Below are 16,528 nucleotides of genomic sequence, written 5' to 3'. Positions count from 1 at the left end.
TTGATGGAGGAGGAAGAGGAGGATTTTATATCATGAGAGGTTCTTCGTCGTCGCTGGAATGGGCTTCAAAAGTTACTTCCTCCTCCGTAACTTCAATGTAGGAAGAAGTTGAGGGTTGAGGAGAAGACGATGAGGGTTGATGAGTATCTTCCTTGGAGGATTTACTAGAAACTGGCCGAAAGAAGCGATCTAACGACGATTGCACAGTTTTCTTCTTTTTTCATCATAAATGATGCGGTAGCACTGTATGGCATCATTCAATTGATTTGCAACCTTTGTGCAACGTTCAATATTTGGGTCTTGCTGCTCGAAGAGTGCGATGGCTTTATCTATGAGCGACAGGCGTTTCTTCTTCTTCCTCCTCCTCGACACGTTGCTGAGCCTCCAATGCTGGGTGAGCTCTCACAGCGCCAAGCGTCGGTATTAGCGGCGGAAAGAAGCACTACAGTACTCGGAAAAAGGTGCGCAATACAAAATCTAACTTACAGCATCTCTTTCCGAACATTTTTTGACATGCGCGCAGACATGTTCGTATGTACCGTTGTTCGTAACTCGAATGTTCGTAAGTAGGGGAGCGTCTGTAGTCCAACGGATTTGTTTTGGCCTGTCCGGGATGTTTCTGGGCGGAGATTCAACGTTTTCCCTCCAGCCAAGCCGCAGAAGCAAGCTACTATCAGTAGCATATCGTTGCTGCTATGTGAAAAACACTTATGCCCATTTTTGTCTTTTTTTTGTTTTTTACATTTTTATGTTTTTGGGATGAAACTGAATGTAGACATCCCAAAAACGGAAAAATAAATAAAAAGTGTTTTTGACAGCGACGGTATGCAAATATTGCTGTGCGAACCCCCGCTCCGGATTGGTGGACTGGTTTCACGCTTGTTCCTATTCGGCTTCCTCAAGCGTCAGTTTTGAATGTTGTGCTTACAAACAGCAACATAAATGCGTTGGACCATAACTTTACTATACAAAGGAAATAATGCCCAAAGAATCAAGAATTACAGTACTCTTTGCACTCACTATTTTTTGCCTCACAGAAATGAGCCTGTTTTGAGGTGGCAGTCTTGTCCCATGCAAATGCTAACTACAAAATGCACACAATCCCCAATAAAGACAACAGTCATAGAGTTAGGAATGAATACAGTACACATTCTTAATTTGTGTATTGCACCTCTAGTGGTACGTCAGTCCAACGTGTTACCACGAATTCCTTTTGTTTTGGACATGAGCGCACAATTTAATTAGCCACCTGTCCTTTTTGTCCAACTCATTGTTATTTCCACACAAATTTTGACCTACTATCAAAGCCACCAATGACAAAATTTGAGGAATTTTGTTCCGCTTTTGCTGAAACATAAAAACTAGATTTTGATGTTTGATGCTGTGTGTGGCACGGTGGATGACTGGTTAGCACGTCCGCCTCCCAGCATAGAGATCGTGAGATCAAATCCACTCTTCGGCCTTCAAGGGTGGAGTTTGCATGTTCTCCCCGTGCCTGTGTGGGTTTTCTCTGGGTGCTCCAGTTTCCTCCCACAAGCATGGTAGGTTAGTTGAACACTCTGAATTGTCCCTAGGTGTGATTGTGTGTGTGGCAACCTGTTCAGTACCCTGCCTACTGCCCGAAGACAGCTGGGATAGGTTCTTGTGAGGATACGCGGTTCAGATAATGGATGGATGGCTACTCTGTGTCCATCTGGGGCGGGTATCTCTAGGAATCTAGTGTTTATATACAGTATATATACTGTATATATATACAGTATACTGTATATATATATATATATATATATATATATATATATATATATATATATATATATATATATATATATATATATATGGATTTTGCTGCTTAATTCATATTCTACAAACTCACTATTAATCAGAATACTGTGTTCAGAATGGTGGGGCTGCACAGAACACATTATAGGAAAAAAAATGGGGTAGACTTCCCTTTTAAGATGTTTTTTTTTCCTAAGTAGTTTTCTGCTTTATTTAAAATTAGGTTAATGATTTAATTTTGAGAACAGATCTTTACTGTTTTCTGATTTGGCACAGTTGCGATGCAATCTCTTATGGAACATGAGTTGTTTTGGTTGCTATATATCTAACCTGGAAGCATGACACTTGGTTCACTCAAACCCCGCCTCTCCCTCCGTGGCTGCCGTGCCCCGTTCATGATGTTGTCCTTTCCGGCTCCTACCTGCACCGCCCACGAAACGAGATATAGTCAATTGTTTATTTTTAATTTTGGCAGTTTTGGTTGTCCATCACAACACATTGAGCTGCTGCACTTATTGTTTGTACTGCATATGATTCGTCCTGAATCTATACTTATGTTCTATAAATGTTTTTTTCTTACTGTGTGACTTTGTACTCAAACAGTATTTGACTCCTATCCCCATGATTAAAATTAATTACAGATCTATTATTAAACCAAATGTTACAATGGTAGAAGCAATCAGCAAGCATAAAATCTGAGAGAATGAAGAAGTAGGGAGGGAGGGAGGGAATAAATGAGCGGTGAAGATTATTCAAATACCACCCACTCCCCTCCCCCTCCTTTCAATGCAGCATTCTCCTCTGTCTATATTTATACGAGTACCGGCTTTCTGCATCTTCAGAAGTGCAGCAAAATAGCTTTTATGGACTGTAGATGATTGTATTGCTCTGTCAAAGAGCTTCCGTTCCACTCTTTGTGACTAAGTGTAAGTAGAGTTGGGTGGATCTGTTTGTGTCCAGCGTGTGTAGATACGGAGACGGACTACAAATCATCTGCACCATTGAGGATTTTCTCTCCTCCCTCCCATTTCACCCTCCCACAGCTAGTCAATCCCACCTTGCCATTTACTCGTTTGCTCTCTCTCTCTCTCTCTGTCTCTCTCCCCCCGTCTCCATCTTTTGTTGCCGGGTGGTTCACTATCACAGCTGTGAAATCTGCAGCTTGTTTGGCGCCATTTTCTCTTCTTCACTCAGCGCACCTACTATCTTACCAGCTGCTGTTTTTTTTTAAAATAAAAAAACAAAACAATGATGCCTCTGTGGCTTCTACATGGATTCAGCAAAGGACAGCTCAATGGATTTCCACATTTTATTTTCAAATTTTCCTCTTAATCTGTGTTTTTTTTTGTACACAAAACAAAGACTTATCTGCGATCCTATGCTCTTCTGCAATGATTTAATTCAGGTCATTCACATGTGAAATGGGACGTTTTTTATTTGTCATTGTGCTTGTACAAATTCATCCGGGGAGATTACAAGGAGGCAGCAAGGGCAACTGCTAACAAAATCAAACAGGTGAGAGGAGCCTTTTGCTGATAAATTTGACCAGCAACAGGAAAATCGCTTCGTCTTCCATTTAACTGAAAAGGATTTTCATCTCTGGAGGACAAGCACAGAAGATGTTATGGTCTCCAAGACTATCGCTGTCTGACTTCCACGTGAAGCTGACAGCCAAAGGACTTTTCCGAAATCTTCAGCTGTTGTCAGGATACAGAAAGAACACGGTGGTCTTCCACGCAGGTCTGGAGATAATATTGTCCTCCGTGTTTATCATCCCATCAGCCATTATGTTGTCATTGTGATAAAACCATTGAAGAAAGTTGTGATTGTTTTTTGTGTTCATATCCTCTGTAGCTCATCAATCTCTCCTATCCGTTCCTCCATTATGCCTCTTTGCAATGTGTGTCAACCAATCTCAAGCATCCCTTTAGTTCACCCTTATCCACTAGGGCTGGGTATCAATTCAAATTTCCTCAATCAATTCGATTTCAACTCAAGTGTTCAGTTAGATTAAATTTTGATCTTTCACGATTCGATTTGCTTCAATTCAATCAATATAGTTTAACTCATTTGCTCCCAAAATTAGATAAAAAACGTTCTATTTTAAATATTGCCATGGTCCCAAAAACGTATTTATAAGTATTTTTAGTTTTTTATGCTAGAGCATACAGAAGGCTTTGATGCAGCCTCTAAACTGAAAAGAACGCTTGAAGCAATGGTAGTTATTACAAAAACGGCCAGCAGCTTGGCAGCAGAGTATAAGAGATCAATCAGGGCCATGTTGCAAAAAGCTCTTTTCCCCCACTGTTTAAACAGATTTTTGAATAATGATGAAACTTAGCTATATTCTAATGCTAATTGCTGCAAAACGGAAACAGATAGATGAAAGAATAGACTCTAATCTTTCTTTGGGTAGGTTCCATGTTTTTATAGCAATAGAACACAATATTCTGTGGGCTTTGCAAAATCAGTTAAAATCTAGTAAAACAGCCGGGAGCGCAGGGGGTTGCTTCAGTGAAAATGGCTGGGAGTGAATGAGTTAAATATGGAACATCAATTCTTCTTAAAGAGGGCATGATTAAAAACTGCACAAACAAATTCCAAATTAAATTCTGCGGAGGCAGTAACTGGTTCAGTAATTCAATAATTGTAAATAAAGATTCTGAATGGTCTTAAAGTGCAATAAGTCAGGTCTTTCATTAATGTTAGAAAATACTTTTAAAATCATGTGAACAATACATTTCAAGAAAATGGTAAGCACAAGTAATAGCCTTTAAAAATTCAATTTTCTTATGAACTTATGGGAAAAAAAGAGATATAAAAATAATCGATTCATGGTTTTATGAATCGATATCAGGCTCAAAAAGGAAAAATTATTCAATATTGATTATTCGATTTCTTTAAACCCAGCCCTATTATCCACCATACTTTAAGAGATTAATTGGTTGGTTAGCCCCTATAGAAACTCATATTGTTTTGAACACAGCCTGGAGAATGTCTTGCTGTGAAACAATGATTTAGTACAAGCTAGTGGCAGGTACACAAAAAAACAAACATATATTGTACATAGATACCTCAGACTACACCCACTGTACATGTCCTCCTTTTTTTTATTTGATGGATGATGTTTGTGATATCTGTAGTGTAGGTTTCTGTTTGTCCTCATCTTTCGTTCAAATCTGCCTTCAAAACAGCCACGTGCCTGTCATCTCTGACTGTTCATGTCCACATTGGAAGCTATTGTTGCGTTAGTCTTGTTTTAGCTGTATGCCTTTTTATGATTGTGTAGCCGCTGTGGCTGTGTACATACAATAGGGCCACCACTTGTCTTTACACTCGTGCGTCTGCACCATTCGTCTGTGTGCATTTTTATAAGCTTTCTGCACGAGTGCTTCAGCAGTGGCGTGATGAATAGCTATGAGTATGTTCTCCTTTTAGCTGTGCTACCCACGCCTAAAGGGACAGGAGCCACGTGACTCACACACATTCACTAACTAGCCAAGGACCTAGATCTGCTTTTCACTCATTCATCCATTAAAAGGGCTTTCATTTATTATGGAAGGTTTGCGTCTAACGCAGCTGTGACGCCTGTTGTTGTATATGGCTATACATTATTGCCTTATTCATTTGCAAGGTCAGTGTACAGTGGATCATGGTTTCAGATATAATCTTTGACCACATCTTTATAGTAATGTAAGCTTCAGAGAAGTGTATCACATCTTCGACAGAATATCGGATGTGGATCAATTTGGCCTACGTAATACAACTGTACATCCCTATATTTTGTTTATTTCAGTTTACCAAGAAAAATCATTTAAAAAAGATATTAGTGCTTTTTAGTCTTACTTGATAATTATTTCCTTAATTTGTGACTGCACAGCTAAATCATCATCATGTTGCTGCTGTTGTGATTAAAGTCATTCCTCTTGAGCCATCAGATCCCAGCTGCACGTGTTTGGCTTCTATATTTTTCTCTGTCTGAGCTCCACCGACCCACTTCCCCACTGCTGCTTCTCCTCACCCTAAAATGTAGGTTAGAGGCTTTAGTCAGTGCACGTGCACACACACACACACACACACATACAGAGGCACTGCGCTGTAATTCAGTTGAGTCCTGTCCAGTCGTGCAAGCTTTAATCTGATGTTGAGTTTTCTCTAATGCTACTGCAGAAGATGAGGGCATTAGAGGATGTATCGGCTAAACTGACCGGAATATTTTTCCACTCATGTTCCAATATTTTTGCCACTGGTTGGAGATGTTCTCTGGGAAGATTAAGGCCGTCGATGTTTAGCGCTTCTGATCTAAAATCCAGTTCAAAATGTGCAGTGTCTGGAGGCAAAATGACTTAGCATAATGACTAAAAAACAGCTTGTCTTTGAGTTATTTATGAATAATGAACTCATCAGGGATGTATCAACCTTTCGTGGCAAATCAAAATCATTGTGAACAAAAAATTGCTTTCAATTTAGTGTCCTCCTCTGACATCTACCGTAAAGTCCACTTTGGCTCAAATAGTAACGGACAATGCGATCTGACACTGATGTACTCCACCTTGGAGTTCACCTTTAATTTCTTTCCTTTAGTTTATTTCTTTACTTTGTCTTTCTTGACAGCAACATTTTAGGCCAACTGGGGCAGACTCCAAAATAAAATGCGTAATAGTAAATCAGTTTAGATGTAACAATTGTAGCGATGTTACTGTTTCTAAGTGTTATTGCGAAAGGAGATGTTTTTCTTTAGCCACCAGCCTAAGATAAAAAATACATTTAAAAAAAGATGGATTTAACAACAGTGCCAATTTGCCGGACAAATTTAAAATCACACAATAAACCTTCTTCTGCATTAAGGGGCATATTCTCCTCTCTTATGTGCCTTCTTTAGGCTCTTTGAATGTACAGCGATCCTCCCATCTATGCTTCTGACACACTCACCCCTGTGTAACTGGTGAAAACTCGCGCAGCCCCCAAAGAGGTGTGACCCATTGAAATGTGAGATTAGATGCCTGCAAGTCCCGGATTGTGGAGTTTTCATGAGACATGTGAATTCCATAGAGATTCATTTGGAATTGGAATATATTTCACACTTGAAATGTGTAGTAGACTTGCGTATGGATCAGGAAGTTACACTGATCAGCAGTGACATGCGCGGCTCATCTAACAGGGCTACTGTGAAGGAGCATGCGTGATAGTTTTTACTGTGTAGTAAACACCGCGAAGATCGTTTGAATCCTGACGAAAAACCCAAATTAGCTAAATTTGCATGCATTTGCTGCTGACTGAGATACAGGGGACTTTTCATTTCAATTTCCACCTTATAAAAAAGGATGCTGACACTGGGAACTCCCTACAATTTTTATTTTAAAGATTAAAAAAGGAAAATAAAATTAAGAAATTATGTTAAAGTTTTGGAACACTTTACTGTATTTACAATAGAAAACTTTAGGGAACTATTTACTTGCTTAGTTTTTAATTTCGCTTAACACATGCTAATGACCCTGGAAGCTCTCTGCAATGTTTGTTATAATTTTTAAACAAATCTGTCAATTCTTTATATTTAAAATGAAAAGAAAACATTTTTTATTTTTTTTATTTTGGCGTTAATGTTTTCTCTTTTACTGCAAATGAATATCGGCTTGAAATATCAGTGATCGGCCTCCTGGACTACTAATAATCTGTATTGGTATTGGCCTTGAAAAAAACATATCAGTCTAACACTAATAAATATAATAAAGGCAATTTAATTATAATACTGTGCTCATGACTGAATGTATACAGTACTGTATTTGGAGATGTTTTAATTGAAAAGCAAGTGAGGTGGCCATTGTTTTTAGTGTTGTCAAGAAACACTTGCTGCCACCCACGTAAGCGCGTGGAACTTTTAGGAATTTCACGACTTTCCGGATTTGGGTAGGCAACTCCCGAATTTCAAGCCTATTTCCCGCATCGTTCCCAATCTGTCATTTAATCCGCTAATCTCCCGATTTTACACTAAAGTAAACAGTTTACAATGAGTGGGAAATATTTGGCACAGTATCTGGCAACACACCATCAATGCGATGAGAACCAAGACCAACTTCAAAATAAAACCAAATATAAGGAGATCAATGCCTTGCGATGCTTTTATTTTGAAGCTGTTCCCGGCAGCGTGTCGTGGCGTAACGGCAGTTCGTATTGTTGTTACAAAATATTGCGCCCAACGTCGACAACACAGCTTTGTACTAAAATCACATTCAATAGCCAATTAAGGGTGCTTACGCTGACATTGTATTTTAACAACGCTAGTGCGCTAACAGCGAGAGCCATCGGATTACATTTTAAAGGCAGTTAAAACGACATAAATGATTCTGCACACTTTGTTGCTGACAGCCTGACACAGTTGCCGTTCTGATCACGTTGACAAACCGGGCATACGCCAAGATGCTCTAAAAAGATCACAATTGTGTTTCTGACGTCATTTTGCCTCATAGCAGAGCAGAGCAGAGATTTGTCAAAAATATCTCAAATGTTTTTGTAATGTGCTGCTCAGCACAGTTTAAATTTAAGGGGGAAAAAAGCTATATCTAGTAACGAAAACCAGTTGGTTGATCCATTATTAAGTGGAGATTTGTGTTTTGTCTTCTGTATTCATAATTGTTCTTTCAACAAGCAAAAAATTATTATTTTTTTATTTGTATCCAAATACCCGATTATTCGATAGAATTTTCAGTAGGATTTCCGAATACCAAAATAGCTGCAGCCCTAGAGGGGGCTGGAACATGTAGTGTTGGTTCATACATAGCAGAGATGGACAATGAAAGAGACGACCAGACACCTGACACCAGGGGCGGACTGGCCATTGGGAATTTCGTCAGTTTCCTGAATGGCTGGTCCATTTTCAGGCCCGTCGATAAATATTAACCGGTGCAGGTCTCAGTGTGTACTCCCTTACCTCAGCATTGGGCTGATACGTTAATTAAAAAACAAAATCTCCATATTTTTCACAACCCAAAATTGGCAAGTATGCATATGTCACATAAAAACAAATGTTTCAAAATCAAACTCACAATTTCCCTCATTAGAATGACTGTAATTGTTGTGATCTGCACTTTCAGACAAATTCCAAACCACCAGTCAGCAGCCGCTCGGTGTGATGCGGCCTCCATCACCAGCGGAGGATGGAAGCAGTTCATTGAATCAAAATGTGTAATACAATGTATCACTTTCAAGAGGCGCTAGAGCGCGCAAGCGGAAAGATCCTTAAGTTACTAGAAGAATACGAGCACAGCTACATTTGACAGGGGACGTTCTCATTTAAATGTCGATCTCTGATCCACCCAGTGTGCGTACATTCCATGAAGCTGTGTAATTGACACACTTAAGTCGATTGGAGCTTCTGACATAAGCACACGGGAGAATATGCCCCAAAGAGAAAAAGGCCCCACAGTTGTGTAAAAGATCTTTCTGGCTTCCAGTAAATAGTTAAACTGAGAATATACAGTTTCCGAGCGCTTTATAGAAAATAGAACCGGGCAAAGGTTCCCACAAAACTTTTCATGATCAATAAGGTAATCTGAATAACGCCTTTAGAAAATCTCAAATCTTGTGTTTCTCCACTCTTTTTTATACCCTATCTGAACTAACCTTTACCACTCATGCTTTCCCTCATCTCACTAGTATACTTGTAGGGCAGCTACATAAAATTGCTGATGACAAATCCACATCATTTGAGTTTTTCGTATCAATTTGAAAGTAAAACATTTTTTGTCACATAACACATAATTTTTTAATTAGTACTGTACAGTAACCCAAATTTCCACCAATTTTGCAACAATCGTAGTATTTGTAACTGTTGTTTTGAAAGCCATTTTATTGTATGCTGATTCTTGTGACATGAACTCCTCCCTAGAATGCATGCTAATGATCATTTCTCACAGTCTTGGCTCAGCAGTTCTGCGTCAGTGACTGGCAGACTCCAGGTACAACACTATCACACACCCAGATAGACAATGAGAAAAGTGAAACCTTTCCAGCTTGTGTCTTTTTGCACATAACATGTAGTGATGTTTGCTGTCTAGAGATGAGATGCACTACTAATAATACAAAGTGTGTGTTTAGTGATGTGCCAGCCATTTAGAAAACTATTGTTCTAATAAACTTGAATTAATGAGCACAGTTAAAAAAAAAAAAAGTTTTTTGTTAAACAACCACTGTGAGTTTACGTTTTGCTTTCATCAATGAGTCACTTCAGTTCCTTTTTATGGCCATATGGTCACTTTATATTTCCAGTGATTGCCTATATGTCATTGTCCAGCTATTTCCTCATTCCAACATTATAAAGGGAAAAACAGGCTGCTTCATTTCAGTTTTTCACTTTCAAATAATGTTCTTCTTCCCTCATGTTATGATGGCTTGGCTGTAACACAACCCGACTACAATATTCCACCTATCCATTCACACAACGCTTTGGAATGAAATGAGAGGTGTGATTGAACAGAAACCATCTTCAGTGTTTACATCTTATTCATTCATAGGCCAACAACGTTTACAACAAATTGCTTGTTGCTAGATACTTGAAATTTAAATAAGCTTAATAGGAAACAATTTAATCGTTAGCTGTGTGAGTGATATTTAGGGGAAAAAAATAAAAATATTACATGTTCTTGGTAATGTTTATTGTTAAATTACCAGTATATTTATGTTTTTGTTATGTTTATGGTTAAATTATAGTCAGACCTGTATTGCACAATTTTGTTTCTGCCAGCAGATGGCAATATCTCAAAAGAAGCCACAACAAATGAAACATCCTATTTCCATCCATCAATTAGGAAATAAATTAGGCCAAATGTACATAATTTTTCCCATTTAGAATGCTTTGCAAAATTTGTTGAAATATGCATTCACCTAATTATGGTAATCTCAGATTAGAATTGTATTCATGCATTTGTTTTACATTTTGTTTGGTGCATACGTACTGTAGAAGTGATACGTCCTTGGAATTAAGCACACTCTACTTCTTCAGAACTGTGATGAATATATGTTCATTTTGCGAGTTGATTTTTTAAACCTGGATTTAGGTCAAAAGAAAATGCTAAGGCAAGGGATATCAATGAGCAGCAACGTGTTTTGTTGCTTATATTGGCACACTTGGTGTTTTTCAGGTTGATTTGTTTCAAGTGAGAATTACAGGGTGACACAAAAAACGGGAACTTTTTAACAATCCAATAAAACCAAAAGTGAAGGAAGAAAAATATTTTATACATATTAATTGAAACCTTAAAAACATGCCATTTAACAATCAAACAATGATGGAATCCCAGTTGAGATGTTGCAGTGAGGAATCTCATCAGCAGATTTCAATGGATTAGTACAGGAGGATATCATCTACAGGACGTAATAAAAAAAAAATAATAATAATAATCCAACATTGTTTCTTAAATGGCATGTTTTAAGTTTTCAATTACTATGAATAAAATATTTTTCTTCCATGACTCTTGGTTTTATTGGATTGTTAAAAATGTTCCGTTTTTCTGTGTCACCCTGTATAGTCAGGAATCAATTATTTGCCTGGTGAGCCCGAAGAGCCAATAAATAATTGCCGACTAGAGAGAGAATACAGAGAGCAGAGATGGACTACCGGGATATGAAATGAGCACAAGCGGAGACGTTAAACTTGCTCTCTAATTGCTTTTGTCTCTGTAATGCACTCCTTAATGCACACCCAAGCGCTCAGAAACACACACATCCACACATTCTTGCCATCAATACCACACAATCCCATGATGCATCTGTCTAAGCCTCGACAGTCAGAAGGGCGTATTCTCTGATGACAGCAGATGAATGAGACAATTTTGTGTGTGTGTTGTTTGGATTTAATTTCCTCCTTTGTCTTTATATAGTTGTCCTTCTGTTGAGGGGTTGCCTCTTTCTTTCATTTAGTCTCTTTCATTTTGTTACCCTGCTGTGTTGATGACATAATTTTGTAATGGTCTGACTGAGTGTTCAGTGTGTGTGTGCGTGGGTGGGTGTCGGTGTGGGAAGGGGTTCACACCATGTTGAATGTTGTGCCAGTCAACCACAAAATCAGAGGATGTTGTTCTTTTGCAGTTGACAAAAACAAGCCCCGGGACGTCCATGCAAGAGCCGCAAACAATCGCAGCAGCTCGCCAGTTGCAGCACTTGCGGCAGGAAACAAGCAGCAGAATCCATCACGAGCGTCGGTATGCCATTCCAGTCATGGTTTCCCTTCTGTTCCATTCTGTTTTGTTTTGTTTTCCTCTTGTTTCTTGAAATCTTTGAATCTGAAAAAGATGCATGTGATATTTTTTGCAAGGTCCCAGATGTTGTGAATGCCAATGTGCCAGTGACAGCAGCTTCCTCAGTACCTGCCGCTGGGTTAGGAACCACGGGACCCCCTGCGCTCGCACACAAAGCAAGAACAAGTTCTCGGTTGAGCCCCAAACATGGAACTCGTTTGCAAAGTGCACCTAAGCCTGGTGCAATCGCCGCTAAACCGAACCAGAGCAAAGAGCTTACAGAGAAAAAAAAACAGGCCAGTCAGCTTTTCAAACTGCTCATCCAAGCAAATAAAAAAGTGGAGGCTCTCGCTACGGTGATTCAACATCTCTTCAATCAGGTATATTTCATTTCTCATGCTTCATTCTTATTTTTGGGATTAACAAAGAGAGGGAGGACAGGACCATCCTGTATACCAAGCGTGGGAAAACCGTTGTCAAAGGTCACTTTTGGGCCAGGTCAGATAGATGAGGTAAAAATAAATCAATCAATAAATAGTTCAAATGTGTATATACAATACAATCTCAAATAAAATAAAATAAAATAGAAAAATAACATTAATACTGACTTTCATTGTATTTTTTATTTAATTGTAACGGGCAAAGCAATTATTTAATAAAAGGGAAAACATTAACTCATTCACTCCCAGCCATTTTCACTGAAGCAAGCCCCTTTGCTCCCGGCTGTTTCACTGGATTTTGACTGATTTTGCAAGGCCTCACAGAATATTGTGTTCTATTGCTATAAATACATGAAACCTGCCAAAAGAAAGATTAGACTCTCTTCTTTCATCAGGAAAAAAAAAATATTTATATCTGTTTCCGTTTTGCAGCAACTAGCATTAGAGTATAGCTAATTTTTATCATTATTCACAAATCTATTTAGAATTCTGAGTAATTGAGGGTTTTTTCAACATGGCCCTGGTTGCTCTCCTATGCTCTGCTGCCACCTGCTGGCCGTTTGTGTAATAACTAGCATTTCTTCAACCGTTCTTTGCAGTTGAGAGGCTCCATCAAAGCCTTCTGTATGCTCTAGCACAGAGGTGGGCATCGAGGGGTGTTGGAAGTGAGAAACCTACAAAACCTGCAGGACTCCGGCCCTCGAGGACCGAGATTGCCCACCTCTGCTCTAGCACATAGGTGTCAAACTCCGGTCCTGGAGGGCTGCAGTCCTGCAGGTTTTGGAGGTTTCCGTCTTCCAACACAAGCTGATTCCAATCAGCAGGATCGTTATCAGGCTTATGCAGAGCTTGCTGATGAGCTATATATCAGCTGTGTTGGAGAACGGAAACATCCAAAACCTGCAGGACTGGGGCCCTCCAGGACCGGAGTTTGACACCTATGCTCTAGCACAGAGGTGGGCAATCTCGGTCCTCGAGGGCCGGAGTCCTGCAGGTTTTGTAGGTTTCTCACTTCCAACACAAGCTGATTCCAATCAACAGGATCGTTATCAGGCTTATGCAGAGCTTGCTGATGAGCTGATCATATATCAGCTGTGTTGGAGAAGGGCAACACGCAAAACCTGCAGGACTGCGGCCCTCGATGCCCACCTCTGTGTCTAGCATAAAAAAAAAAACATTTAAAAAAAAAAAACATCAAAAAAAAGAAGTATAAATACATCTTTGAGAGCATGGTAATATTTAAAATAGAATGTATTCATACGTTTTTGGGAGCAAATTAGTTAATGTGTTTTTTAAATGTCTTAAGATTTATTTAGAAGTAATCTGATTTACAAATCATATGAATCATCCTATTTCTAAAACACAACATTTTATTATATAAAAAACAGATATAATCATTTATTTTAATAAGAAAATAATAAATCTTACTTGGTAAATGGGCTGCTCTGTATAGCGCTTTATCTACAGCACCATATGGTGCCCAAAGCGCTTGACAATGCTTGACATTGACCCATTCACACACCAGTGATCGGCTGGTGCCATGCCAGATCCACTAGGAGCAAATCGGGGCTTAATGTGTTGCTCAAGGACACTTCAACATGGTCACAAGGGATGAGGATTGAACCCACAACCTCATGGTTGGTAGACGACCACTCCACCACTGAGCCATGCCGCTACTTATTTAGTTCAAAAAAAGAAACCTGTTTTGTCATACTGTTTTTAAATGTACTATTTTATTGTATTTGTGATGCACCATTTGACAATTTATTGAATGAGATTAATAAAAATAAATGAATAAAAATAATACATTTTAAATTGAACAAGTTCTGGACTGTGGGTGCCTAAAGGACTATGCAACCAATGCTTTGTTTTTGTTGGCGGGGTGGGGTGGGTCATAGGGGGCTTGCCTACATTAATCAAACTAATTGCAAATTACAGAACATTTGATCACTTAAATAGATTTGAACATGGAGCTGACCAACCATCCTCGCTACCTAAAATTCACCCACCCAACTATAATATTAGTTTACGTACCACCACATTATGTATCATGGTGGTTTCAATGTTTGTTTACTAATAAGATATTAAAATATAATTGATTATAAATATAAATGTCATAATTTTGTATATATATAAAAAAAAAAGTCTTTGTTCATTCATTTCATTCTCAACTGTCAGTTATAGTATGCTGACTACACTGCAAAAAGGACAGTAGAAAATTTAAGAAAAAAATATATAGTAAAATAAGAAAATTGCTTCAAATAAGCAAAACTATCTGCCACAGAACAAGAACATTTCACTTAAATTTACCTGTAAGATTTTGAAAAATAAGAAAGTAATACTAGGCCCATATCAACCACAGCGGTCTTGAAAATAGTATTTTTAGACTAAAAACAAGTAACGTTGACTTTTTTCAAGCTGTAATAAATAGAACTATTTTCTTAAAATACTTAAGTACTTAGTTTTTATACTTGGATAATTTAGCTTGAGTGTCAAGCAGGAAGGTACAGGTTCTATTTTTATTGTCTTTGGTATGACGCAGCCAGGGATTGAACCCACAACCTCCAAGTCTGAGGGGTAGACACTGAGCTGGCACTGGAACGACAAAAAATGAGCTTAATAAATATAACGAAACAAACCACTTTTGATTGTTTTCATACTTGTATTTTTTCCATTTATCTTATTGCTAGATTATGCAAAATCTTAAAAATAAGAAAATAAAATTTATGAAACCCCAGTTCAGGGCCTTTGATGTTGGTTATTTATCTTAAAATGTGGGAAACGCTTGTTTTAAGCCTCCCAGTACGTAAAACTGACTGTTAACGCTCAATGCCAAGACTGCTTGATCAAATAAGCACAATGATCTTGTCTGATAATTACATTTTAAGTAAAAAAAATAACCTGTCAAAGCAAAATAAGCAAATTTACGTTAAATTTAAGAAATTATATCTTACTTAAGATTTCAGTTTTTAGAAAGGGGTCTATATATAGAATATATATATATATAGACCCCTTTCCTCGAGCAGAAAGGACGGCAAAGTGTGTTTACATGCACACACGCCGACTATAAACAATTGTGAAAATTTAACTTAAAAAAAACTAATGTCAGATAGAAAGCAATATTCTGATCCTTGTGGGATGAAGATGTTTCGCCACAGCCACACGTGTATATCTCCCATTGTTTTGAGTCAATGCTGCGTGTGCAACCTTTGATGATGTAGTTGATGACGTGGGCTGGAAAAGGGTCTATAGAAACGTCAAGTGGAACAGGAAAAATTACATTTTCTCTCATCTTTTTGATAACTTGACATACAATTACAGTATATCAACAAGTGGCTACTATGGCTCCAAGATATGAGCTAGTAAATTAGCCAGTATTAGTTAGCGGTCGGATTAAGTCAAGTCATGTCAGCTTTATTTATATGACACCTTATCATGTAACGAAACAACTCAAAGTGCTTTACCAAAAAAAAAAAAATACAACAATAATTTTATGATGTATAACATTATAGCAGTTGGATTAATGTTACGTTATAATAACTATGATTTACCGGATTCACCGTGAATCCACCTCCTGTCTGTCCCAAGTGTTAACTAACCCAGCTAGCTGCAGATTTGAAAGGGTGTGTGTCACTTTGTGTCACATGACAGTGTCACAGTGACAGATTAGCAGAGACAATTTTACTAAATCATATCATTTTAGTCCCGTTTTTGTTCACAAACTAAAATGTCCGGAGATTTTAGTCCAGTTTTTATTAAATGAAGTACACTTTTGTTTCGTCTTCATTAGTTGACGAAAATGCATGCTGTTTTAGTCCCAGTTATTGTTTATTAATGAGTGTTTTAGTCCAGTCTAGTTTTAGTCCAGTGAAAAATGTGTTCTGACAAAATTATTTTTGTTTAGTTTTCGTTGACGAAATTAACACTCATGTTATATCAAACTAAAAGTGAGTTGTAGTCAGATGTAAAGGGGATTATATGATATAGAATGTTAACTATAGCCCATTGTTCCGTTTCTGCTGTATATTACCGAAGCACCTACCTCCTATAATTGAATTATCAGTCAACAACTGTTGT

At 38.1% G+C, this 16,528-nt stretch overlaps 1 protein-coding gene across 1 annotated transcript in view; it reads left to right on the top strand.

The window, feature by feature from the left end:
• LOC144055453 (uncharacterized) overlaps window positions 1-16,528 on the top strand; it is an 85,501-nt gene that overhangs the window by 40,559 nt on the left and 28,414 nt on the right. The window contains exons 8-9 of the mRNA XM_077571421.1: window positions 11,863-11,975; window positions 12,089-12,391. Of these exons, the coding sequence (XP_077427547.1) occupies window positions 11,863-11,975; window positions 12,089-12,391 (416 nt within the window). The remainder of the gene's footprint in view (window positions 1-11,862; window positions 11,976-12,088; window positions 12,392-16,528) is intronic.

The sequence above is a fragment of the Vanacampus margaritifer genome, chromosome 7, assembly GCF_051991255.1.
Source record: "Vanacampus margaritifer isolate UIUO_Vmar chromosome 7, RoL_Vmar_1.0, whole genome shotgun sequence".
NCBI lineage: Eukaryota > Metazoa > Chordata > Actinopteri > Syngnathiformes > Syngnathidae > Vanacampus > Vanacampus margaritifer.
This window is presented reverse-complemented; position numbering and strand designations above follow the sequence as displayed.